Source organism: Syngnathus scovelli, chromosome 17 (assembly GCF_024217435.2).
Source record: "Syngnathus scovelli strain Florida chromosome 17, RoL_Ssco_1.2, whole genome shotgun sequence".
NCBI lineage: Eukaryota > Metazoa > Chordata > Actinopteri > Syngnathiformes > Syngnathidae > Syngnathus > Syngnathus scovelli.
In genome coordinates, this window is record NC_090863.1 from 1,915,172 (window position 1) to 1,940,568 (window position 25,397).

Here is a 25,397-nt window from a genome sequence, read left to right on the forward strand (position 1 = left end):
CATCAAATAAAATCGAGAAAATGTGATTACTTTAAAAATAAATACAGAAATAATAAAACAAATATTTAGATATATTTTATTTCAATATTTAGCATGTTATTAAATATACTATATCATTTCTTAAAATGTATTGGCAAATGTTCTCATTGTGGGACTAAAAAAGGTTATCTTATTGTACAAAATGAATACAGCACATTGGCTTCCCCAAATGCCTTCAAACAACAAATGCATTCCGCGTATGTATTCCCACACTAGCAGAGTGACAAATGAATGTCGCTAACAGCTGCACACCTGATCCCTCAATCCTCCACATGAGAAGAAAAAAAAATGTGGGAGTGATCAAAACTCACCAGTGATATTTGCAGCTTTTTGCGGAGGTCGCAACGTTTTTTTTTTTTTTTGCAATAAGAACCTCTGAACCCTGTGCAGCCCATGTCAGTGACTGATGTCCGAGAGCGTCTGTGGGCCAGTGGGCGCCCGGGTGATTTACGGCAACTCTGCTTTAGTCATCAAGGGGTGCAAAGGAGCCCCTTGAGAGCAGGAATTTGTCCAAAGAAGTGGTTATGAAATAGGATATATTCATGATTTAGTGGTCCAAGAGGGTGCACCAGTTGTGCAGTTCACAGACACATTGCGATCGCTGTCACCATAAATGCTGTACAAGAGAGATTTTTAGCACTATAATAGCCTTTGTCATTTTTTTACTAAAATATTGTTACTAAGAGTTGTGCTGATATTTATTCATTTGCGTCTATCTGGTCGTATCATACTGTCCCCGGTGGCCGAGATGAGGACTCCGTGAGGAGCAGCACAACTAATTAAAACGGAAGCATGCGCATCTAAAATACTCATTGAGTCACGACCTCTTTTTATTATAAATAGTAAATAGTGCTGCATTGTACACAAAGTCTTCAAACAAAATCATTTGAAGCCAAACAAAGAGGATACAATATGATTTGAGAAGAAAAAAAAACACATAAATAACGAACATTGTTTTAAGACTTAAGCACTTGCGATTACATAATTACAAAAGACGCAGAGCACTTGACAAAACTAAATAAATAAGGAATGGAACAAAAATCCTGATCAAAATCAATTCAATACATGCAAATGAAAAGAAGTGTCAAATGTGTTCTCCTGAAGACAAATGCTTTTCTTCCTCCATTTTTTGGCTTAGCTCAGCTTTTCGTCAACGTTCCCCTGATTGGCCATGCACACAACCCAAAACGAATGACGAAACAAAAAATCTTTCTTGTAGGACACATTCGTGCACATGTGGTCTGCGTTCGTTTATGAGGTATGAAGGTATTGCACTTTCTTTGGGTCGTCTCTTCTTCCCGTTTCACACACGACCTGTGGCGCTTCCCCACGCGCGCGCGTGTGTGCGTGTGCGTGTGCGTGTGTGTGTGTGTGTTTAAGCCGTCTTCAACGAGAAACTACATCAGGGTAGATTTATGTCTTTTCCATCGTTGTCAGCCTCCAGAAGAACATCTGCCTTTTTGACGAGGAAAAGAAATACATTCATCCTCGCTCAACTTTGTCCCAGAGAGAAAAAGGAAAAGAGGTGTCTATATGGGATGCTGACCAATCAACGTGTCAGGCTCCACCCTTTGCGTTGGAGCCCCACAGTTTGGAAATGCAGCTAAAGTCCGCCACAGGTTGCAAAAATCAAGTTGAGAATCTTGAATGTATTAAAAATACCCCCGCCCACTCGCCCGCCACCAATACTGCTTTTCCTTCCTGGTCCTCGGCGCATGACAAGACCCACGAGGTAACTGGAGAGGCTGCTGCACCTTTGGTTCTAATTATTCCCGTCCAGCCCGCCCGCCCGCCATCAGTACACGCTGCATCACGGCGATGCAACCCTTTGCCATCTCTGTGGCAGTCCTTGGGGTGCTTGGCGCTTGGGGGTCTAGAGGGGACGTCGGCTAAGTCCGACTAGAACTGCAGGGAAGCCTCCGTGTTGAAGAGAAGGTGGCTTTAAATAATAAAAGGCACCTGAAGATGAGAAAGGAGCAAAGGAAAGCGTTTAAGAGCAGGTGAGAATGGAAAAGTCAGGTCCTGGGTTGAACAATAAACGTCCTATAAAAACAGAGCTTTGGGGAACTCTTGAGACCCCCCCCCCCACCCCACCCCCCTTTGATGGTTGGTAGAGCAAAGCAAAGCAAAGCAAAGCTAACCCTCCGCCTGGATCCCTCTAGTTCTGCTCCGTTGATCAATAAGTAAATCTGACCTCCTGTTGGACACATGGTTTCAATATGAGCCTGCCAAGGGTCATAATCGCCCCCTGTTAAAGAGCCCCTTCCTCACAAATATGTCTCTCCTGCCCCAACATCTCTCCCAGGACGGGCTAAATTAATGAGCTCAAGATGTAGCCACTGATGGTCACCATGTACCCCCACGAGGAGCCACACGCACCCCTCCCTCCTGCCAAACACACATTTTGGTAAGTGCCTCCTTTCTGGCTGGTTTGATGAGCGTAATGTAAACGGAGGTAACCGGGCCAACAATGTATGTACATGTAATCTCAGCACAGGGCCAGCCCATTTGAGACGGTCACTCATCAGAAGCAATTAGCATGGTTTACGTTAGTCCCAAATCCTATACCAAATTGCTCAACAGAGCCGCAGATTAATGAATAGACCAGCTTACGTGCATAAAAGACAATGCATCAATGTATTCAAAGAAATGGAATGCTGTTTGTGTCAATACAAGTTTCAAATTTGTATGAATTTCAAATGTGATACATTTATAGAGGGTGCGAGAACATACTTTGACATGTTACACTTTTCTGTATGTTAAGCTATCCATCCATCCATTTTCTGAACCGCTTAGTCCCCACGGGGGTCGCGGGCGTGCTGGAGCCTATCCCAGCCGTCATCGGGCAGTAGGCGGGGGACACCCTGAACTGGTTGCCAGCCAATCGCAGGGCACACAGAGACAGACAACCAATCGCACTCACACTCACAGCTAGGGACAATTTGGAGTCTTCAATCGGCCTACCAAGCATGTTTTTGGAATGTGGGAGGAAACCGGAGTGCCCGGAGAAAACCCACGCGGGCCCGGGGAGAACATGCAAACTCCACACAGGGAGGGCCGGAGGTGGAATCGAACCCGCACCCTCCTAACTGTGAGGCGGACGTGCTACCCAGTGCGCCACCGAGCCGCCTATGTTAAGCTATTCTCCCTAAATTGTATTTTTTGTAAATGGCTTTCTGTGACCCATTCATTAGATTTACATGATTCCCTATGAGAACTATTGCTTTGGTTTTCATACAAATGTGTTATTCTTTCCCATTCCACTGTTGGAAAAAAAAAAAAAAGACTTCAGGCCGGCCTACCTTGCTCTGACTGTATTGCCCGTATTGGTACGACGGATGGTGGTCAACGGCGTAGGCTGGCGACGTGTAGGTGGGCGGGCAGTAAGACTGAGTGCTCGGCAGGGCGGGCATGCCGGTTAGACCCGGTAAAGCCTCCAGTCGTTGAGAGCCGTGACAGCTGGTGGCCATGCCGGCGTTGGGCTCCAAGCCTCCAGTCAGAGGGGAGAGAGCAAAGTCACTCTGAGGCTGATGAGGTACTCCGCCTGGGTTCAAAAGGCCGATCACCTGCAGGGGAGAGCAGAACCAGGAGGGGGATTAGAAGACAGAAGAAAAGACATTCAATCAAGTCTACTCAGGTGGGCTCCGAGAAGTGGAGGCGCAGTCATTGTTCATTATCAGACCGCGCTGGCTAACCTCATACATATGGTTTCTTTTTATTCCGCTCCACTGACGAGGGGACAAGGGAGCCCACGGCTATCGCTTGCTATAGGAAGGTTAGGGTTTGACGCTCAGACTCCTGGATGGGGCAAGGCGACAATATGTTTTCACCACAAGTGGACTGCCAGTAAATACCTGCCCTCAGACTTGGAAAAAGGGCAATTTGTAACGTCGCGTTCGATTAGATCGAGAGCGAGATGGCGATAAAAGAGAGAGACTAATACATAACAATGAGATACTCACTGCAATAAGCCAACAAAAATTATGCTTTTTAGAGTATTTTTTCTGTTTCGAAGCGTTTCTAGTCTAATCTAGTTCAGTATTTGTACCACAAAATAGAAAAAGATGCCATTTCTGCAACTTTCAAGTGTCCTAAATTTATGTTTACGTCTGCGCTCAAACTGGTGTGTCTATTTAAAGACACGCCCTCTTTCAAAATCTTTTGATGCCCTAAAATCACCGTGTCCTTGTGAGGCCTAGAGGCCAAAAGGGTACGTGGGAACGAGGGGTAGTGGTGTGTGCGTGCATGTGTGTGAGTGTGTGTGCGCGTGTGCGTGCGCGCATGTCTGTGTGTGTGCGTGAGTGTGCGTGTGTGAGACGTCGCCAATGTGTCGAACCCGCAGTGCAACTTGTGTGCATATTTTCTTTGCAGTTTGATGGTGATACATCATGAACAGCTGCACACAGGTTTGTGTGAAAAACAAGGTCATGAAATTGTCTTTTTTTAATAAAAACAAAAAAAAAGGGGGGGTGTCTTACAGGGGAAGCGCTATAGTCTGTGCAATGAAAAGAAAAGGTGAGGGCCAGGAATGCAAACACAGAAGAAATAATAAATGACAACGATATGAGGCTGTTTAATGCAGAAAATGAAGCTTACCAAAATGGCCGCCAGCTGGCACGTATATATATTCTGATCATGACTGATGTATTCGATGTCATGCAGGTTGTGACTGATCAGACCTCATATCTTGTCAATTCAAGTTCAACCTTATTTAACTCCTAAAGATGATCACATGATAACAATACTTTCACTCAGGGTTTTGTCTGATTTAAAGTTGATTTGTTGAATTTCAAGCATACATTTATTTTGCTCACGTTTTTTTCGGACCTGGAATGTTTTTTGCTAGCATCACATTGAATGTAAACAGCATGTAATGAAGTAAAACAATTTGGACTGTACACATTGTTCATACAGAATTCTAATAGCGTAAGGTATTTATGTGCATACTATATGGATAGATTCATGATACGTGTCTAGAAAAAAAGATTAGATGCATTGCTTGACTTTTATTCTCAAGTGGTCGTTTAGTGTTAGGAAATAGTACGCGTCGGCGGTCCGACATTTCTCCGGCAGCAGTTGGCGATGGCGTGTCTGTTTTAAGGTTGTTCCGGAGATTAGTTCTCAGTGGGGTGCAAATCCTAGCCGCTCGCTTCCTCGGTGAGAACGGATTGCGTCGGTATGCACCAGATCAGCAGAGGGACTATGCAGCTAAAGCGGAGACAGCGATCACTCTCTAATTTCTCGGACAACTATCTCCTTCATCAAAAGTCCACCTTATCCACATCAGCCACTTGGTCCTGATATGACCATATCTGGAGTTAACGGAACATGCGAGTCTGACGGACGTAGCGACAAGTCTGGCTAACTCACAAAGCTGCCGTTCAGATAAGCAGATAAGGGAGATTTAAAGTGGGGGTTTGCAAATGAAAATACATTTCATAGTTGTAAAAGCTGTCATTATATGACTTGAGAGTAGTACATTAGAAAGTAGAACAGCACTTGCCCGCTGAACCCTAACCCTAACCCATCACGGACTACAAGCCCGCGCCGAGGAGCTGTGAGGGCGACGTCCGTCTGCTGAACGATCTTAACCGCTCCTTTGCTCGCTTCGACGCCCAGAACAGCACTTGCCCGCTGAAGACCACTCCCCCCCCCCCACACGAGCAGCCCCTGCGCCTCTCTGCCGACGGTGTGAGGAGGGCGCTTGCCGCTATTGACACCCGTAAGGCGGCGGGCCCTGACAACATCCCGGGTCGAGCGCTGAAGGACTGCGCTGGGGAGCTGTCGGGTGTCTTCACGGACATCTTTAACGTTTCCCTGCAGCAGGCCATCGTCCCCTCGTGTTTCAAGGCTGCGACCATCGTTCCTGTGCCGAAGAAACCTGCACCGTCCTGCTTCAATGACTACCGCCCTGTGGCACTGACGCCCATCATCATGAAGTGCTTTGAGCGGCTGGTCATGGAGCACATCAAGTCCGTTCTCCCCCCCACCATTGACCCTTTCCAGTTTGCGTACCGTGCCAAGCGGTCCTCTGAGGATGCCATCTGCTCTGCCCTCCACTCGGCCCTCACCCACCTGGAGAGAAAGGACTCATATGTGAGGTTGCTGTTTGTGGACTTCAGCTCTGCCTTCAACACCATTGTGCCGCAGCGACTCATCCGCAAACTCGACGAGCTGGGCCTCAGTACCTCCCTCTGCAACTGGATACTGGATTTCCTCTGTCAGAGGCCTCAGGTGGTGCGTGTTGGCGACAAAATCTCCGCCAGCATCACGCTGAGCACGGGGGCCCCCCAGGGCTGCGTGCTCAGTCCATTGCTCTTCACCCTGCTGACGCATGACTGCACTGCGACCTACAGCGACAACCGCATAGTGAAGTTTGCTGACGACACGACTCTGGTGGGTCTCATCACGAATGGCGACGAGACTCGGTACAGGTCGGAAGTTGACCTTCTGACCACGTGGTGCAGGGACAACAACCTCCTGCTGAACGTCAATAAGACCAAGGAAATCATTGTTGACTTCCGGAAGGGTCACACAACACACCTGCCGCTGATCATCGACGGTGCTGTGGTGGAGAGGGTGAGCTGCACCAAGTTCCTGGGGGTGCACATCAGTGAGGACCTCTCCTGGTCCGCAAACACCTCGTCACTGGCAAAGAAAGCTCAGCGCCGCCTGTACTTCCTGCGGAAGCTCAGGCGTGCATGTGCTCCTCAGGCAGTCCTGTCTACATTCTACCGTGGCACCATTGAGAGCGTCCTCACCAGTTGCATCGCTGTCTGGGGTGGTAACTGCAGTGAACAGAACTTGAAGGCCCTGCAGCGCATAGTGAATACGGCTGGTAAGATTATTGGTGCTTCGCTCCCCTCCCTGAAAGACATTTACACCTCCCATCTCGCCCGCAAGGCAACCTCGATTGCCAGAGATGTGAGTCACCCGGCTCACTCTTTGTTTGACCTTCTGCCCTCTGGGAAGAGGTACAGGAGCCTGCGCTCCCGCACCACCAGACTCGCCAACAGCTTCTTTCTCCAGGCTGTTAGGGCCCTGAACTCGCTACCCCCTTCTGCGTAGCGTGCGGCACTGTTGCGCTATTTTCGGGAATGTCTGCTGTACGCGCACTTGCTCCTTTTTTTTCTGCTCCTCTTATTTATTTATTTATTGTTGTGTTATTTATTCATTATTTATTCAGCACACTTTTGTTATACTTGTTTACTTGTTTGTCTATTGTGAGCCATGTCTTGTCACCGTGGGATAGGGGGGAACGAAATTTCGGTTTCTTTGTGTGTCTTTGGCATGTGGAGAAATTGACAATAAAGCTGACTTTGACTTTGACTTTGAAATGTGATCTGTAAACTGTGCCTGACAATTGACTGACAACTCATAAATCACCATCTGTCTCTGATTGGTTGTTTTTCCTCGAGTGCGGCGGTTTCTTGTACGTAAGAGGTGGGGACCGTTTTTTTTCCACACACCGAATGGGTCATACGGGTGACTATTTGAACAAATATGAAAAAAAGTTATTCTTTTTTGAAAACCCAGAAAACAAGCCATTAAAAAAAAAAAAAAGAGGTTGTGAAGTTCCAAAAGTCTTCATTAACTCTCAATGTCATTGAACGTAATCGCTCCCGCTCTCTTATTTAGCCCGAATCAGGAAATTAATTGTTTCCTAATCCGAAATGCCGCGTTGCTATATGCATTCAAACAGCTGGGATGAATATACAAATTAAAAGAAATTAGCCAACAAAGTGAATCATTTGCATAAATTACACACCGCGCTACAACGGGTTAGATGACTTCATTGGCTTCAATTAAGACACTCTGCAAATGTGTGATTGCAATTCCAGACTGACATTCCTGGCACGCCGTCTTGCCACTGCCCGCTAAAGGTTAATGCTGAAACCAGCCAGTAGGCCGGCCGCACAACCTTTGGCCTTTTTTTTTATTGACGTTCCCCTCGCTTTGTGACCCCGCGAGTGTATGAATTGATGTTAGTCTCACAGAAATGTGAACAAATAGTGAAAGATTCAGATGCGAAGCAACAGTGTGCTCGATTTAGCACACCTTTTCAACAATGGCAAATGAATTGGGCAAAAAGTCATTTTGCGGCAACACCTGCTTCTTCATTTCGAACCTATCGCATCCTCACAGTGGAAGGTGGGCGGCCGTATGAATTAAAGACACCCTTTTATGTTTGCATCTAAACTCATGCGTTCAGGTTGGTAGCAAGCTGGCCTCAGGCACTTATTTTTATCTGCTTTCTGACAGGACGTTGAGATTGTCCCTCATGGGAATTACGTAGTACCCAGCATGCATTGCATCTTGGCCCGACCACCCTTTGTGGAGGCTAAAAGCTCGTTTTCCGCCTGTTAGAGCATCTTCGGGCCCGGTAGGAAGCCACTGATGGAGCCTGATGACTGTGTAATCGGTCATAATTGTCTTTTCAGTTTTGATTTGTGTCACCCGCCAAAGCCATACTTATGCACACTCATACGTATCTGTCGCCTTGGAGAGTGACATTTGCCGGCCGGATTGCAAATTCATCAACCCGTCTGGATGAACATAAATGAAATTCGGCCTTTTTCAATGCCAACAAGGACCTCATCAATGTCTTGGCAAATAACGCGTGCACCCACCCGCCCACCAACCGACCTGAGGTGAGAGGCTGTTGCCGATGGCGGCGGGGTTGACGGCGTTGGCGTGTCCTGTCGGGGCCACGAAGCTGTCCGAGTATCCCGAGAAGCCGTGACGTCCGGACGACAGGCAGTACGCCGAACCTGCGTCCTGAGCGCTGGACGAGGAGCTGAGCCCGCTCTGGTGCACGGACGTGGGCGGCAGAGGTTGCGGTCGATGCACCATGCTGGGCTGTTCGCTTGCTGTTTGCAATCAAAGAGACACAGTTTAGAACCATCCAAGTGGATTATAAAAATGTTGCCGGTGAGTGTCACTCACACGCGCAGAATAGAACAAAAATGGAAGAAATCCAATACCAAATCGGATGTGCAGCTGCACCTAATAAAATGAACTTGTCAAGCAAAGCCTTACCTTGGGCTATTGAAGTTGCCGGATAGGGACTTTCGGGCAGCTGATAGGGCTGCAGGTCTGACATGGCCAATGGAGGGAAACCGCCTGGGATTAGGTGATTGAACGCCATCAGCTGATTGGCTCCCGCTTGCTTCCTCCATCGGGCTCTTCTGTTGCTGAACCACACCTGAAAGTAGACAAATAAATAAATATCAAAATAAACACACACACATTATGTATATATATATATTTTTTTTCTCCTTTCCTTATTTTGCAGAAACCAAGTCTTCATAATTTTGGTGACATTTTCATATGATGGTGTGCCATGAGGCTTTTCTAAATGGCTGCTTTGACTCACTAAAGGCTGAGAAACACTGATTTATCTGTTGACCACACGAAAGAAAAATTGACTTTTTCAGCACTTCAAGTAAAAATAAAGCCTCACTGTGCCATTACAAGAAGCCAAACTGATAGAGATCTTAATATGAGGAGTGTGCAGTGCAACCACAGACATCTTTTGTGTACTGCGGCGAGTCACCGGGTTCATATAAAGCCAGAGGGCCGTTCCAGCTGTTAACGCTTGTATCAGCACACCATCTGAACGAGCCGTGATGTATTCTGGGGATCTTTACATCGCCGCTGACAAAAATAGGAAGCTGTCCTCACATACAGTGGATGCAGTGTGTGTGTGCACGTGTGTGCGTGCGCGCGCGTGTGTGTGTGTGTCTCTCTACGTGTCTGGGGACACCCACGCCCCCCCCCCCCCACCCCACCCCCCACCCCCCCGCCACCTTCCCGACTAATGCGGGGTCGAGGTCTTGAGGTCTTAACACGTCTTGGAATGCGTGGCAACATCCCAATGCCGTTTAACACCCGCATGATCCATGACAGAGCCACTCATCACCTGACAGTGGCGATTTTTTTTGTCGGAGGGCGCTAACCTGAACACGAGCCTCGGTGAGTTTAGCTCTCTGAGCGAGTTCCTCCCGCGTGTAGATGTCTGGATAGTGCGTGCGCTCGAAAGCCCGCTCCAGCTCCTCCAGCTGCTCCGCCGTGAAGGTGGTCCGACTGCGCCTTTGCTTCCTCTTGAGAGGCAGACCCGGCTCAGAGTCCACGTCGGAGCCCTCGTCCGAGTGACTGGCTGGAAAACAAATAAAGTGTTACTAGAGGAGTCCTACGGAGGAGCGCTCAGCCGCCCGCCACACAAAAGCCAGATCCCAGACAAAAGGTTTTGGTGAATGCGGCGCATGGTACGGAGCCACTTTAAATTGTCTTCCCCTGCTTCTTTTAAACTCCTGGGCGGTTCCTAAGGAGATCAAAAGCCGGAGATTGCTTGAACACGGATTAAAGGGGACTAGATCTCACCGGGGTTTCCATTCCCCGGGACACGGCGTCTCTCCCGGTTTTAGCCGTAGCGTAGGGTCCCGGAGTTGAGGGTGCTCGGCCCCTCGCAGGTGCTTCTTAATCTGTTTGTTCAGTCGAAGGCCCGAGAGAGCGGGCGGGCGGGCGACGGAGGGACGGACGGCTTTTGGGGTCTAATTCGGCAGAAGACTTGAATCAATGAAGGCCTTAAAGTAAAGGACGGAGACTATTGCATTGTTTGTGGGGGGAGGTGACCCGTCTATTAAATAATGATTAGGCTTGGCAAACTAGCGTGACAGCCGGCTATTGTCCCCAATTACACGTGTGCAGTCAGTCCCACTTCTCTTTCTCAGTCCCAAACATGCATCTGCTGCGTCTCAGCTTTTGCAGGCTTTCGCTCAAAGAACACTGTCTGGCACAATGTGTCCGACCAACACAGATGGACTCCAGAGAGAACGAATCCGCTCCGGAGGGACCCCTTGAAGCTCATGAGGAGGGTTCACTGCACTTTGCCAAACTAGAAGTGACAAGGTTACTCCAAGCGCTTGAGGCTTGTCTGCTTCCCGCCCGGTCTCACTCCTCACTTTAGTCCGGTCGCTCGGCCACATTTAAAGCTTTAATTAAAAAGTGCCGAGTCAGACGTAGACGATGGAGAGGGGAAAGGGGCTTGCGGAGATCTCTCCTTGCCTCCGGAGCCAAGCAGGAAATGTTTGCGCCGGTTGCTAGTGTGCATCTGACCAGGCGTTACGCACGGATTTGGGCCCTGGGAAGTCTGAAGAAACATAAGATGCTGAGAGGAGGTCTTTATTGCCATAGCTTAAATAGTTTGGGAATGTTCATTAGAGTTAGTTTTTTTTATTTAGTTTTTAGCCTGTTTTTATGGTTCATTTTAATTTGCTTTCAGAGAGGGGTGTCTTGTTTTTTTGGGGGGGGTTTAGTTTTTTTAATGTGTCATTTGTTATTTTTTTTATTAGTTTTCGTAATCGTTGATTAGTTTTAGTAACCGTTTTGTCAGGAATGAGTTGAGCCAGGGCGACCAAATGCAGCTTGAACCAGGATTTATTGCAGGGAAAAGGAGTTGGAAGGGAGGCAGGTGGGGAACGAACGACACAGACGGGAGGAAGACTCACGGCCAGCAAAACAGACAGACTGACCGGCATGAAGTCCCCTTGGACAAGATTAAAATTCTGACCGTGAGCCTTCAGACAGACCGAGGGAAAACCAGATGACACGAACAGGAACACTGGGCACGAACAGGAATGGACACAACAGTAGACACCGACAGGGAGAAACACACGGGCAGGGCTTAAATACACAGGGTAACAAGAGGAAGCAGGCGACAGACATTACGGTAACGAAAGGGGTGTGGCTGAGCGAAGTGGCACGGGCGTGACAGTACCCCTCCCACAAGGGACGGCTCCCGACGTCCCAAAAAAGAAAAAAAAAATCCAAGACTGTCCAACATGGGCCGGGAGGAAATGGGGAGGTGGCCGCACGTCACACACCGCCGAAGGCCGACTGGGTGACGGCCGCTGGATCCACGCCGCCGGAACTGGTGGCGGCCGCAGCATCCGCGCCGTCGGGACTGGATCGGGGGGCGGCCGCGTGTCATGCGCCGTTGAAGCCGACTGGGTGACGGCCGCTGGATCTGCGCCGCCGGAACTGGTGGCGGCCGCAGCATCCGCGCCGTCGGGACTGGGTCGGGGGGCGGCCGTGCGTCATGCACCGTTGAAGGCCGACGGTGACAGCCGCTGGATCCGCGCCGCCGGAACAAGTGGCGGCCGCAACATCCGCGCCGTCGGATCTGTTTGGGGGGGGGGGGCAACCGTGCATCTTGCGTCGCTTGAACTCATCTCCTTGGCGACCATGCAACAGTTGCGGGAGCCGGCAAAGGGTTGGTCCAAGCGCTGGTCGCTGTGATGGTCGGTGTCTTCTGTCAGGAATGAGTTGAGCCAGGGCGACCAAATGCAGCTTGAACCAGGATTTATTGCAGGGAAAAGGAGTTGGAAGGGAGGCAGGTGGGGAACGAACGACACAGACGGGAGGAAGACTCACGGCCAGCAAAACAGACAGACTGACCGGCATGAAGTCCCCTTGGACAAGATTAAAATTCTGACCGTGAGCCTTCCGACAGACCGAGGGAAAACCAGATGACACAAACAGGAACACTGGGCACGAACAGGAATGGACACAACAGTAGACACCGACAGGGAGAAACACACGGGCAGGGCTTAAATACACAGGGTAACAAGAGGAAGCAGGTGACAGACATTACGGTAACGAAAGGGGTGTGGCTGAGCGAAGTGGCACGGGCGTGACACGTTTTAGTTTTTAATTGGGGGGGGTGCACTTCAAGATTGCGTTATTATCAGTGGCCTAGTGGTAGAGTGTCCGCCCTGAGACTGGAAGGTTGTGGATTCAAACCCCGGCCGGCCGGGTCATACCAAAGACTATAAAAATGGGACCCATTGTCTCCCTGCTTGGCACTCAGCATTAAGGGTTGGAATTAGGGAGTTAGATCACCAAATGATTCCCGGGCGCGGCTCCGCCGCTGCTCACTGCTCCCTTCGGGGATGGGTTAAATGTAGAGACAAACTTCACCACACCCAGACGTGTGTGACAATCATTGGGTCTTTACCTTTGACCTTTAAAAATAAAATAAAAACAATGTGATAAGCATTGTGTAAGCCCAAAGTCTTAAAGCTAAGAAAATGTTATCATATATGAACCAAAAATGAAGACACATAGTACTTCACGCCATAGGAAGTCGTTCCAGCCATAACAAACACGCAAATTTGTTGTTGTTAATCAAGCCCAAAGACTCATTAAATGAATTCACAAAGAAGAAAAACCTTTTTTTTTTTGCTTTAATTAGTTTGCTTTTGTTAGTTTGCATATGTAAAATGTAGTTTCAAGTTTTCTTCATTTTTCACTTGTTTTATGAACAAAAAATATGGGGTTTTTTTTCTATTTGAGTTTGAATTATTTTTGTTAAATAAAATAATCATGTTTATTACATAAATTGAAACACAGTGATATGAGGACCAGCACATGCTTGATGCTCAAATACTGCCGGACTATGAGATTGGGGTTTGTTGATGCGACCTTTGGGAAAGCATCACTTGATACTCTTTAAACATGACCATTGCTTTGGTGGGGATTTGCAACGTTCCTTAATTAGCAGCAAAAGTCAGAAACGTAAGGATGGCACAAAATGGCTTCCTGGAGGAGGGAAGGGAAGCTCATAAAGTATGTCAAATTAACTGTAGAATGGGGGTGGATTTTGCCTCAATGTCGCCTTTTCATTTTCTTCCCCCCCTCTGGTTCCTTATTTTTAGCATTGGAAACTAGGGAAAACACTCGGTCACAGACGGGACCCTAATGGTGGATGACAGTGTTGCCTTTGTCATCCTCTACTTTGCGCTTTCTTTGGCACTCTTCCTCTCTCACTCACCGTCTTTTTTTTTTTTTTTTTTTTTTTGTGGAAACGATGTGGCCAAGCCTTTGTATCTTCGCAGGGAAAAGCCTGTGGCAGGCCTCTATTGGACCGATTACCACGCTCCATCTGTAGGAGCCATCAGGGACGCCTGGGCCCGCATTCAGGGGCCTGTCACCTGCCCAGCAGGGGAGTGAGTGGAGGGGGGGGGGGGGGGGGGGGGGGGCGAAGAGTGGAAGGGAGGGCTGGGCCACAAAGGGGTCCAAGAAGGGCCACTGGGGGATGCAGAGGGGCACAGCAGGGGGAGCACCCCCTCCATCCCCTGCATGAGGGGCATGGGATTTTGGGGGGGAGGGGGTGAAGCTAAACGGGAGAGTAGGCCAGTGGCACCTGAAGATGCCGGGGAATGGGCGCCGAGCTTTCCCCCCGCTGCGTCGCCTACCTTCCGAACGAGGCCACTTTGGATTGCACGCAGTTGCAAATTTGTTCCCACACATTCCCCATAACAAGCAACAGAAGAGGATACTAAACACACAAAGGGAGGCCTCCCTCACCCTCCTTACTTAAACACCCAAATCAAATTTTACGCTGGAGCTAAAGCTCTGGGGAGCTGAAAATACTTCACGGCCGCTCGCTCACAGTTTGGCTGTGGCTCCGACAAGAATCTTAATAGAAAGATAGATTATTACTGCGGGAGTGGGCGGAAATTGGGGCTACCGGAGAATGATCCAGAAAACAGACATTTATAAGATGCGGGTTAATGGGCTCATAACAGGCATGCAACAACTGGATTGATAGCGGAGATGTTTCGAGTCATGTTTCGGATGGGGTGAATTCAACAGGTTAGCACCATGGCAGGTTGTCAGGGCTCAATATAGCGGGCGGATTATGCTACGGAGCCACCACTGACGCTTCAACACTGATCAGGCCGGGGGAGATTATCTCTTGAGGCTAATTTGAGGACCATCCAATTCCTGCAACTGCACTTGTAGCATTGATACGTCCAACAAATAGTAAATCATAAGAAATAAATCTGTATTTTTAAGTTGGAATATCACCAACAACCACTACGTGGCATACTCATGTAGGTTGCGCTTAAACTGGGTGCTAATATTTTGAGGGCAGATTTGAAATTGTTTGCAGGACAAAAATAGTAACATTTTGAGTGATTTGATTTTTGTGAAAAAAGTACAAACTGAATTTGATTTCTTGTTCAGGAGATTTTTGCCATCCTTGAATAGCGATTTTTAATCCATTGCACTGGCAAATAAATACAATAATAATAAATAAGTGAGTGAGTGAGTGAGTGAGTGAGTGAGTGAGTGAGTGAGTGAGTGAGTGAGTGAGTGAGTGAGTGAGTGAGTGAGTGAGTGAGTGAGTGAGTGAGTGAGTGAGTGAGTGAGTGAGTGAGTGAGTGAGTGAGTGAGTGAGTGAGTGAGTGAGTGAGTGAGTGAGTGAGTGAGTGAGTGAGTGAGTGAGTGAGTGAATGCCCTTTTGTTTGTTAGATTAAGATAGTGGCTCTTTTATCCATGCATTGTAAAAGTATTATCAATAATGTCATGTTAATAGCACATTTTGCACGTCACATATTACTGAATCTGCTTCATGTACATATAAAGTGTATTGACCATCTTTACTGCCATTCACAATTATCATTTCAATATAATTTTTATCTTTTATTTTTTTGGTCTACTTCCTACAACACAAACAGGGAGTTGTACCGCAATTCCCTTTGGATTTGCACCATGCAATGGCAATAGAGGCTTTCCATTCTACTCTATGCTCAGAATATTAGGAAAGCAAGCATCCGGTATGAATCGGGTACAGAAAGGACGGTGGACAGTGAGAGCCGAATGAAATGTGATGGTGATGGTGATGGCAAGGAAAAGAGAAGCGCAGCATATGGGCCACTTTACAGCCTTGTCTTGCCCTTCCTCTAAGGGTTGTTAATAGAGAAGGTAATTGAGTCTGTGACATGTGTTGCCAATGCAAAACAAAGGGCAGAGGAGACAAATGAACTGCTTATTTGCCCAGGGAAGTAGATCTGGCCCTTTTCAGAGCGCAGCTCATGTCGGCGCCCCGAATAAAGTATTGGCAGGCTCACATCGAGCCGGAGCGAGCAGATGCATGGGAGGAAAAGAATAGTCAACTGACAGCTTATGGGCTCAGTTGGGGTTAACAGTGAAGGGGGGGTGTAAAAATAGGAGTGAGTGGGCTGCTCACTTGACTTGCTAAAGAGCCCCCATGCAGTAACCTGCAGCTGCCTGCATGGGAAAGAGGAGGGGGTGATGGTGATGGACATAAAAAGATGGAGTGAATAAGCCCCAAGGCAGCTGGCACTTTACAAAGAGCTAGCGGGTGATGCGACATTGAAAGATGCATCGCTGACAAACAAAGTTCACCAATGGGCATTATGCGCGCCCGGTGCGTGCCGTTTGTTATTTGGTTCCACTTGCGGTGCCGTTAGGTGACACTTTCACGGTGATACTTCCACCCTCGGGGCAGGGACAAAGCAAGCGGCAGCGAGCCCAGCAACAGGCGGCATGTTCCATTCAGATGGGCACTAACTAGCCTGCTCGCTCGCTCGGATTTGCGTGAGACAGACCATCTGAAACGACCACATCAAAGTGGTGACATCATGAGACGTTTACATGATGAGTGAGTACATGAGTCTATTTGAACAGTTTGAGGAACAGTCTTGTCAAAACAAACCTTGATCACAGTGATCGGGGAAAAAAAACACTGAAATATGCATGACTTGCTGGCGATGTCACTTTGAACTAATTGACTGCCAGCCCAGTTCAAATGGATCTTTGACGTCTATAGCCGTCAATGGTTGTGAATGGGTTCAGGAATAGTGTGCACATGGAAACCAACTGCAATGAACCCCGGCCGGCCGGCCGGCCAGCCAGCCAGCCAGCCAGCCAGCCACAATTGTTGAAAAGCGACATGACATTCCAGAGTATATGAAAGAGTTGTATCCCTCCACACAATTGAAATGTGTCTTGATAATACTGCATGCTGAGAATGAATATATCAATAGATGAGATGTTTTTGTTTGATTTCAAAATGTCAACTTTGACCCCTGCTCAGATTCTCTCTCTTGTCATTGAACCAAGCTAAAGCTAATGCTAATTCAATCACGAAGTCCAACCTAAAATTTCAGTCACTGTACTCCGTTTGCTCAGCGCAACTTTTGCTTTGGGGCTCATTTGTCTTCAGTCCTTCCACCATGTGCACAAGCCACAGTCAGTCATTTGGATCTTATTTTAGCTCCAAATTCCCGCCGTCCAAGAAGAGACATGCGGCGCGGGCAGTAGTCCGCCTTTCCCTAAACATTATTCTAAGCTCCTCCATGGGGCCTGATAGTTTTAACAGTCAAGTGACCCTCGGTTAGCCTATGACCTTTTCACAGCTCTGGCGTACATTTGCCGCAAAGATCACCTCATCGCTGACCCTCCAAGCAACCTTCACATTCCTGCACTTTTCCCTCACAGTCCCACAGTGAGTGAGGGAGGGAGGCTCATGTGTATGGAAACAATGAGAGCTTTTATAGATTTGAGGCTGCCGACTTTCAGCGTCCACGTTCCTTCCGACGTATTCCTGAAACAATTACTTTAGGAACTGAATCAAAACTCAAAACGTGGATCCGGCCGTGCTGGCGTGTCCATAATGTGCCTGCCCAATGATAAAATGGGGGCAAAAAGAAAAAAGAAGGGAGGGAGGGAGGCTAAACAAAGTTAAGTGATTGACAACGCTGTTTGGCTTGAGTCAATTAACTATCCCATTGTGCTCCTCTTTACAGAGTCTCCTCGCCCCTCGACCCCCTTTTTTCTCTTCCCGCTCCTTTATCTTCCCCATCACAGAGTTTTGCTTGCAAATAGAGAGCTCCTTTTCTAGAGGGGCTCCTCTTCTCCACCTTCCATTGCTCATAGTTTCTCTTTCAGCCACTTCACGGTGTCTCTGGGGTTAGTGGGGAGAATGCGGAGGAGAGTACATCAGTGCTCAGAGGGGCCGGCACAGGGCGAGACCCCGGCCGGCCGGCCCATTACTTCAAAGTTGGCCTGAATTCATTAATTGTCCTTTGAATTAATATTGGGAGGATCACAATGCCGGTGCCAAAAGAGAAAGAGGCTTTAATGAAGCATGGAGTCGCATTCAGTTGCAGATCAGCTCGAGTGGATTTGCTTTCTCTCTTTTTCGGGGGGGGGGGGGGGGGGGAGCCTTGAGTATAATTCTGATGAAAGTGTTAAGAGAAGGAGGGACAGTGGGAAGACATTCCATCACTCTGCGTACATACAGTACACGCACGGACGGACGGGCCTTACTACACAGTATTTGTACCACATACAGCAAGAAGGATCCTCAAAGTGAAGCCCAAGTTTGCTGGAAATCGCCTATAAATGGAATTTGTCCGACATATTTCACTATGCAAACATGAAAGCTGAAAACTGACACAAAAACAACAACTGCCGTATGAACGCAGAAAGTGAGGTCCAATTCTAAAGTTGCCCATTATTATTGCCCCGAGAGCAAAAACGGAACTGTAGCCATTACATGAGACATTCCCCCAGCCTCCCGTCTAGCTAAAGATCCCGTATTCAAACATACTATTCAGCGTGGAAACACCATCACCCCTTAACGAGGTTGCGGCCCTACTGGAAAAAGGCAGCTGTTTATATTGTCAGATGCTTTTCAATTGGATTAGGGTTTGGCCTGGCTTGCTCCGAGTTTACCTCGCGCTGGGGAGTCGGCGTTTTTACACAAACAAAGTCCCGCTCGGTCGGCTCCTTAGCGCTGCCATCTTTCATGTTTTTGTCAAAGCTGGATTCCTCCCGGCCCTCGGGGCTGCCGACCTGCCCCGCTGCTGCACAATTGAGGCTGCGGAATGGCGGCCGATTGCTGGAATGTGCCTCAATGAGAGCAATTATTACATGTTGACTGCGTTCACCATGGCGCGTTTGAAAGAAGCGGGCGGGCGAGCGGGCCCTCATTCAACGTGGCACGGCAGGACTCCCTTGAAAAGAAAAAGTTATCCCTTTGACTGCATTTCTGAGCTTTTCTTTTTCCTCCCCTGCTGCCATAAATGGATCTTTGCAAGAGTGGCGGGCGACTTGTTTTTCTTGGCCTGCTTCCATTTGTTCAATGAGGCTCAAATGCAAACAGTAGTAAGCAGGAGTGAGGATGCTATCACTTAAAGTCACTGTCAAGTGAAAATAAATACGTATGCTTTCCATATTTGACACAGCGCAGAGAAAAGTTGTTGCAAAATCTGTACATTTTGAAAAGCAGGGTATAAATGCTAACATATTAGCGTGCGGTCATCGCTAGTCACCAGCTACCACGTGCGCTAACGGGAAACTAATAACTCGCAAGACAGCTCCGTAATTTAGCGCTACATAGTTCCCAGTCATTTTCCACAATTATCTCCAAATGTATTTACGTACAAACACATTTATGGATGAACTTGAACAGGTTACGTCACAGTGAATTCAAAAGCTTTGTGCTCAAAGGCGCTAAATCGACGCAAACAACTCACTGGAGTTGAAATTCTGCCCACGCCTAATGTCTAAAACACAAACAACAGCTCTACAGCCCCGCTTGCGAATGCCATGCAGACCCCAGGCAGGGCAACCCGAACGGACCGACCGGCACATCTCCCAAACCTTTTTGCCGTCCTTTTCCCAGACAAATAAATCTAAACCTAAGTCAGTCACCTTTGATGTGAGCACTTAAGGAAAGGCAACAATGGCGCCGGAGGAGAAAGGGGCAGAGAGCAACAGGCCTCTCAGCGCCGCAACAATGGCCTCTGCAAACACCTACTTAATCAATATTTGGCCAGAAGACGCTCTCCTCCAGTCCCCTCCCTCCCGAAAGCTGCCTTTTCACATTCTAATATGGAGCCATAAAAGGGAAAAACAACAACTACTTCCACAAAGAGACACAAGATCTACTGCTGTTCTGTATATGAATGGGAGGAAAGCATGTGAGCTGTTTGTAGGATGTCACCCATTTGATGAAAATACGAGTTCATCAACAAACAACATTTTTATCATATTGGCATATATTAATTTGATGTCATGTTTTTTTTTTTTACCATGCATGCACCATTTGATTATTATTTTTACACTGTAGTCTTTTTTATCACTGCACAATATTTAGTATCTATCTATCTATCTATCTATCTATCTATCTATCTATCTATCTATCTATCTATCTATCTATCTATCTATCTATCTATCTATCTATCTATCTATCTATCTATCTATCTATCTATCTATCTATCTATCTATCTACCTACCTACCTACCTACCTACCTACCTACCTACCTACCTACCTACCTACCTACCTACCTACCTACCTACCTACCTACCTATCTATCTATCTATCTATCTATCTATCTATCTATCTATCTATCTATCTATCTATCTATCTATCTAAAAATATTCAAAATTAAATACAACATTGGATTAGAAACACTGACAAGCAATAGTATTATTTATTTAAATATTTTGTGAATTTTGAATATTTTCTCAAGATTTGATGAAACGCAGATGCTCACTTTATTCTTATTTGTCACGATTGATTTTCCACATTTGAGGGTTTATGCTGTAACATTCACTTTTGATTTTATCTAAAGAAAATACATTTAGGAAATAAGAGAACAAATAGTCTTAAATTAAGGTAAATGTGATCTTAGATTAACAACAAAGTACATTATATAACACGTACACTGCGTCATTATCCAGATGTTTTTATATTGTATTGATATTTGAATGAACCTAAAATATTTTCCAAAGCGTTTTTGTTTAGGATAAATATGTCATTTAGATTGCTTATTGACAATGTAGTCAAATTCATTTCTGAATAGGACCTGTTAGGAGACGTTTAGGGATGCAAAGTGCCTGCCACCAGATAATGCGTGAATGTGAGCGCCCGAGGCTGGAAGAAAAAACGAGTGGGTGTGTGTGTGTGTGTGTGTGGGGGGGGGGGGGGGGGGTCAATTCTCGTTGGAGATGAAAGTGAAGAAGAAGAAAAGGTTGGGGTTTTAATCTAGTCGCAACGACAGAGATTCCTTGCGCTCGCTCAGAGCCGTGACAAAAGCGCTGAATGCGCAATTTGAAAGCGCAAAATTGACCGCAAATCACCGGTTGGGTTTTTTATATCACTTTCAGTAAATAACACAAACATCCATCCATCCGATTTCGGAATTCTAATGAATTTAGCTTGTTGACTCGTCTGTGCGTAAACGCACGCGATCTTATAGGTCAGTTGTCATGAATCATTAACTCCATTGAGTCTCCATTTCCTCGAGCGAAAAGACAATAATGCAACAGGTCTTAAGTCAACAGGTGCCGATTGGCTCCACTCCATAAATCCAACCCAACCTTGCTTGATGCTTCTCAAAACCAAGCATTCTTTTACTCGCTTTACTTTTTGAGAAATATCATCAGTCCTAAAAATTGCGCAACTTTTGTTCTAGATTTTCCCCGCCGCGGAGGAGGCGCGTTTTAATGGATTGACAAGAAGTGATCGAGTGCATTTTTGTATGAAAGAAAACGGACTCACAGAAATGTAAGCAAAAAACAAATCGACTTACATCTATCACCCAGGATACCATCGATGCTGTGTTTAGTCCTCGATTCGTTCTCTTCCATCTCCCTCTTCACCACCTCGTCACCATCCTCCTCGTCATCATCACCCAAACTGCCAAATTTGGACCTCATGACGCGACTGATGGCGCTCACTTCATTTTGGGGGAGAAAAAAAAAAACATTGAAGGAAAAATAAAAACATTACAAAAGCAGAAATAATTTTCTCAAACTATTAATTGCAGAGATTTTTTTTTTTTTTACCTGAAGGAACGCTGTTTCTGTCACAGATGCCATCTTTCAATAACTTGTCCCTAATTTCCCAGCTGAACATTCCCGGGTTTTCCCTTTTGTACTCTTCAATCTTCTTGTCCAGTTCTGGGGAAGCACTTTGCTTTATGAGGAAGGAATGAAACAAAGAAACAAACAAAGAAACAAACAGTCACTTTATATTCAACACTTCATAAAAATGCTGTTGGGCAAAAAAAAAAAAAAATGTATATGGTGTGTCTTTCTGTAAATCGAAAGTACTAGTGTATAAATTACTTGTAATATAAGGATCACTTTTTATATACAGCTTTTTTTTCTTAGCGGAGCTTGTATTTCTTCGTAATATATATATATATATATATATATATATATATATATATATATATATATATATCGTTTTCAATGCCTTGTTATAATACTAAAAGAAAGGAATAATAATCGTTCTTTATTTAGACATTTTAGGCCGTTTGCACTCACGTGCAAAACATGCTTATTTTTTAGGACGTATTTGAACTATTCTATATAATAGAAGGAAAACAAAACCAATCACTTTTTTTATCCACCATGTCCTCAAAGTGCTATTTGTGCTTCCACTTATTCCTACAAACATGGAATCATATTTAAAAGGGAAAATATATTAACAATTGCAACACGTTCTTTATGTAGCATTTTTAAAATGCATGACTTTTTTTTCAAAAATGCCGTTTAGGGAAAGAACACTAAAATAATACATTATTATCGGGCTTTTTTTTGTTGTTGTTGTTTTGTTTTTTATTGTGCTCCTAAAATGAAGTTAACACCCATTTGAAGAAAGTTTCAACTATAAGGAATTTAATTTGCCGCGAACCTTTGGCTTGCTTCCTCCGATGGCTCCAGGCCGAATGGATCCAGTCTCCTGGTAGCGGCACAAGATCTTGGACACGCAACCGTGGGAGACCCTCAGCTGGCGGGAGATGACGCAGGGCCGAACCCCGTGATGGGCCATCTCCACGATCTTGTGGCGGATGTGGTTGGGCAGAGGCCGGCCGTTTATGAATACGCCGCCGAGCTGGTTGACACGACCCTGGCCCAGAGGAGTGGACACTGAAGATGGACGGGTCAGCCAAAATAGTTTCCATTAGTTTGTATAGATATGCAGTTCGGAAGATGAATGAATATGTATGATCTTTTCCGAGATGATGATTTATTCCAATTTGACTTACCCTCAAGGGAGCAGCCTCCCCGTGCGTAATTCTGGTGTGGACCGGGTTTCATCATTCTCGTTAAGCCTCCTGCCAATGCTGTCATGCCTCTTGCCCGTTTGTCAGGCAGCAGCAGCAGCAGCAGCAGCAGCAGCAGCAGCAGCAGCAGCAGCAGCAGCAGCAGCAGCAGCAGCAGCAGCAACAGCAACAACAACAACAACACCAAAAAGAAAATCAAAAAAGTTCGCTCCAAAGTGCTGCCTCTGCTCGTTTTTAATCCCCCCCCCCACTCCCTCCCCCCCCCCCCCAAAAAAAAAAAATAAATAAATAAAATAAAATAAAACGAAAGAAGTGCGACCGCTTGCCTGCTCTCTTCAACAGGTTAAAAACTGCCGTTAACAACGGAACTTGAATGCTCTGGTGGGGGTTCGGGTCAAATTTAGCGGAGCTTGGAAAGTCGTCCTGAGAGGATGTTTTGGGAGGATGGAGGATAGTCAAAGATTTTATCTGTGGTGGCTGTCCCGTCTGATTCGCGGGCAAGTCCGCTGATTGGTTCCGGCTCCGGACGTCCAGAGGCTCCGGGCAGGGCGTTCTGATTGGACCCAGAGTGAGCTTCTCTGGAGGGTGGATTGACCTCACCAGAGTCATCTGGCTGCGATGTCACAAGCTTGTGCTGCATGCAACTTTTTCACAGGTTTGAAAATGCAAAAGAAAAGAAAAGAAAAGAAAAGAAAAGAAAAGAAAAGAAAAGAAAAGAAAAGAAAAGAAAAGAAAAGAAAAGACCACGGTTTTACCTGATTGCTGTCTTGTAGGCTCAGAACATAGCTCCTCATTGTCTGGTGATTGACTGAATTTCCCTCGAGGGATGCACAGTCTATTTACAACGGATTATGCAAATCAATGGTTCTATTTTGTATATATTTTTTTTAATACAGGAGGCCCAAGTGTTTTTACAAAACAGGGTTTTATGCCTAAATATGATTGCAGACCACAGTAACATTATGCACGGTTTAAACATTAACACGATGAGTTAACACGATCATTGATTACATTCAAATGCATTGCACATAAATACCAAGTGAGCATGAATAAAGGTTTTAAAAGAAAAAACGGTTCCTAAATGATATGCAAACTTTTGTACAAAGAAGTTAAATATAACTAAACAGTACTTGGGCGGTCATTTTTTGTGTACCACTAGAGGGAGCCCAGACTACACTCACTAATATATTAATGAACACATTTCTAATACAATCAAAACAGAAATATTATTGCAAACGTGTTTTGTGAGCACACTGAAATCCACATTCAATTGTTGTTGTTTTTTCTTTTTCACAAGGGCACTACTGTTTGGAAAATGCTTCGCTTTCCATTACAAGACAATGCGCTTACACTTAGTTTTATCCAGCATTTCCAGTACTTTGTGTTCAGAATGAATCAATCATATTCAATGGCAACGCGTCTGCTGCCTGCCATTTTAAGTGCCTCTGATGTCGGGGTTTTTTTTTTTTTTGGTCTTATTTTCGTGTGCTCACTGCTTTTTGCTTTGGAACTGTTTATAATTCCCTCCACCTTCCTCCGTCAGTGCCAATGGAAGAAAAACAGCCCCAAAACATACTGCTTTAGTGTAACTATGGATTTGTATCAATGATAAGCAATTTAATATTATTCATATCACCAAAAATGGCATTTAAACGAAGGGGTGTCAACTTTGTTTTTAAATTTCCACTGTAAATGCATAGCTTTGATGACATGATGAGCCCTGGGGAAACCTCATGTTCTCCTGAGGAGAACTTCAAGGATCAAAAGTTGCTGCTTCATCAGAGCCATGATTATATTTCATTAGTCGAAAAGCAGAATGGCCCAAGTCACGTTTGAACGTTTTCAGTTGCTTTTTTAATTCAACCTTTGCGGGTGACCCTGGCCCGGACGTTTATGCAGCTATGACGAAGATAGGTTTGTGGTTTTAAAAAAACATTGTTACATCATTTGATGTCAAACAATTTAGGGGAAGAAATGTGACACAGAAAGCAAATATCAGTCATATCCAGTTCACAGAGTCTCTGCAATGTGGTGTGAAAAAACAAAACACAAAAGGAGCAAAGCGTAGAGAGAAAAGCAACTGTACTGACAGTCTTTTTCTCCTTATCTTCTACTCGTAAAATATCATGGCTATCCTTACACTTGCCAAGATAGTAACTCGATGGACAACATTCATCTAGTATCTACGCCCCTTTAATATTGTGTTACATTGTTCAAGAAAATCACAACAGTACAACTTTCTTTCAATTTGGATACATTTATCGGATTTATTTTCACGTTTTGTACATTTTTCAGTTTTTCCAAATGTGTCCCCCCCATTATTTTTTGGGGGGGATTATCTTTACAATTTGCTTTTGCTCTTAATTCAGCATTACATTTAACATGTTGCAGGCTGCGTGTTAGGACAAGGCAGTAAAAACCTGACAAAGCGGTGCCGTGATGGTCACATTCAAATGCTCA

General features: G+C 45.9%; 1 protein-coding gene across 2 annotated transcripts; it reads right to left on the reverse strand.

Annotated features, from left to right (window-relative positions):
• Positions 1 to 62: 62 nt before the first annotated feature.
• pax3a (paired box 3a) lies at positions 63 to 23,180 on the reverse strand. 2 transcript variants are annotated; one of them, XM_049746823.1, is made up of 9 exons: positions 22,920 to 23,180; positions 22,565 to 22,800; positions 21,712 to 21,841; positions 21,456 to 21,602; positions 9,999 to 10,198; positions 9,079 to 9,244; positions 8,686 to 8,909; positions 3,342 to 3,605; positions 63 to 1,495 (listed from the first exon to the last, which is right to left on the reverse strand). In XM_049746823.1, the coding sequence occupies exons 1-9, from the start codon at positions 23,002 to 23,004 to the stop codon at positions 1,442 to 1,444; spliced, it is 1,506 nt and encodes a 501-aa protein (XP_049602780.1). In that variant the 5' UTR covers positions 23,005 to 23,180; the 3' UTR covers positions 63 to 1,441. The 2 variants fall into 2 exon arrangements, with proteins under 2 accessions (XP_049602780.1, XP_049602781.1); XM_049746824.1 differs by having other exon boundaries at positions 63 to 1,998.
• Positions 23,181 to 25,397: the final 2,217 nt, after the last annotated feature.

Excerpts from the sequence above, each read along its gene's own strand:
- pax3a (XM_049746823.1), bottom strand. The coding sequence starts at position 23,004 with ATGACAGCATTGGCAGGAGGCTTAACGAGAATGATGAAACCCGGTCCA. Across the intron at positions 10,199-21,455 it reads TGGTATCCTGGGTGATAGAT|CCAGTCACTCGGACGAGGGC; the intron begins GTAAGTCGATTT and ends TTTGTTTTCCAG. Across the intron at positions 3,606-8,685 it reads GCAACAGCCTCTCACCTCAG|GTGATCGGCCTTTTGAACCC; the intron begins GTCGGTTGGTGG and ends TCTCCCCTGCAG.